This window comes from Austrofundulus limnaeus, unplaced genomic scaffold (assembly GCF_001266775.1).
Source record: "Austrofundulus limnaeus strain Quisiro unplaced genomic scaffold, Austrofundulus_limnaeus-1.0 Scaffold5120, whole genome shotgun sequence".
Classification (NCBI taxonomy): domain Eukaryota; kingdom Metazoa; phylum Chordata; class Actinopteri; order Cyprinodontiformes; family Rivulidae; genus Austrofundulus; species Austrofundulus limnaeus.
In genome coordinates, this window is record NW_013957522.1 from 1 (window position 1) to 724 (window position 724).

The window sequence follows — 724 nt, forward strand, 5'->3', positions numbered from 1 at the left end:
ATTAATAATAATAATAAAAACAGAAGGACTGGGTGTGGCGTGTACCAGAGCAGGACTGTGTTTGTGGACCACATCCAGGCAGGTCAGGACCGTCTTGTTCTCCTCCAGATCCTCTTTCAGAGGAAGGTTTAACACCAGAGCAGGAAACACCTGCAGAGACCAGAACTCATTTAATCTCAGTCCAGAACCAGAACCTGGACCTGAACGTCTCCAGGACTAACCTGGTCCAGAGGGACGGCGCCCACGTTGCTGGTGATCATCCTGCTGAGGGCGGCACACAGGTTGTCGATCACCTTCTGGTCCGACTCTTTGGCCAGCAGGTTGGAGAAGACAGAGAGCATCATGGGATAATCTCTGCACCGCCGTTTATTAAGGATCAACTTAATTTTTTTATAAAACAAGACGAGATGTTTGTTCAAGGATACGAGACGATGATGGGTCCCGCCGCCTCAGCCAGGCATCCCAACCCGAACACGCTGTTGTTTCGGACCTCGGCGTCTCTGTCCTTCACTCCGGCCACCAGGACAGGAAGCAGACGGCTGGACAGTCGGCCCGCCAGCCCTCGGCCTCCGGGCGCGCTCGCCAGAGCTTGGAGGATCTCCCCAATCGTCCCGATAGAGAAGGAGCGGTCTGCCACCGTGCAGGAAGATTTCTGTCCCCATGGAAAGCTCTGTCAGTAACATGGTTTAAACTGTGTGTGTGTGTGTGTGTGTGTGTGTGTGTG

General features: G+C 53.6%; 1 protein-coding gene across 1 annotated transcript; it reads right to left on the bottom strand.

Moving 5' to 3' along the window:
• Positions 1–45: 45 nt before the first annotated feature.
• Positions 46–670, bottom strand: LOC106512248 (importin-4; the record flags this gene model as incomplete). The annotated part of the gene is given in 3 exon segments (XM_014000912.1): positions 46–150; positions 222–354; positions 426–670. Coding segments are annotated over 3 exon segments (483 nt in total), but the record flags the coding sequence as incomplete, so codon positions are not given.
• Between the last annotated feature and the right edge of the window lie 54 nt (positions 671–724).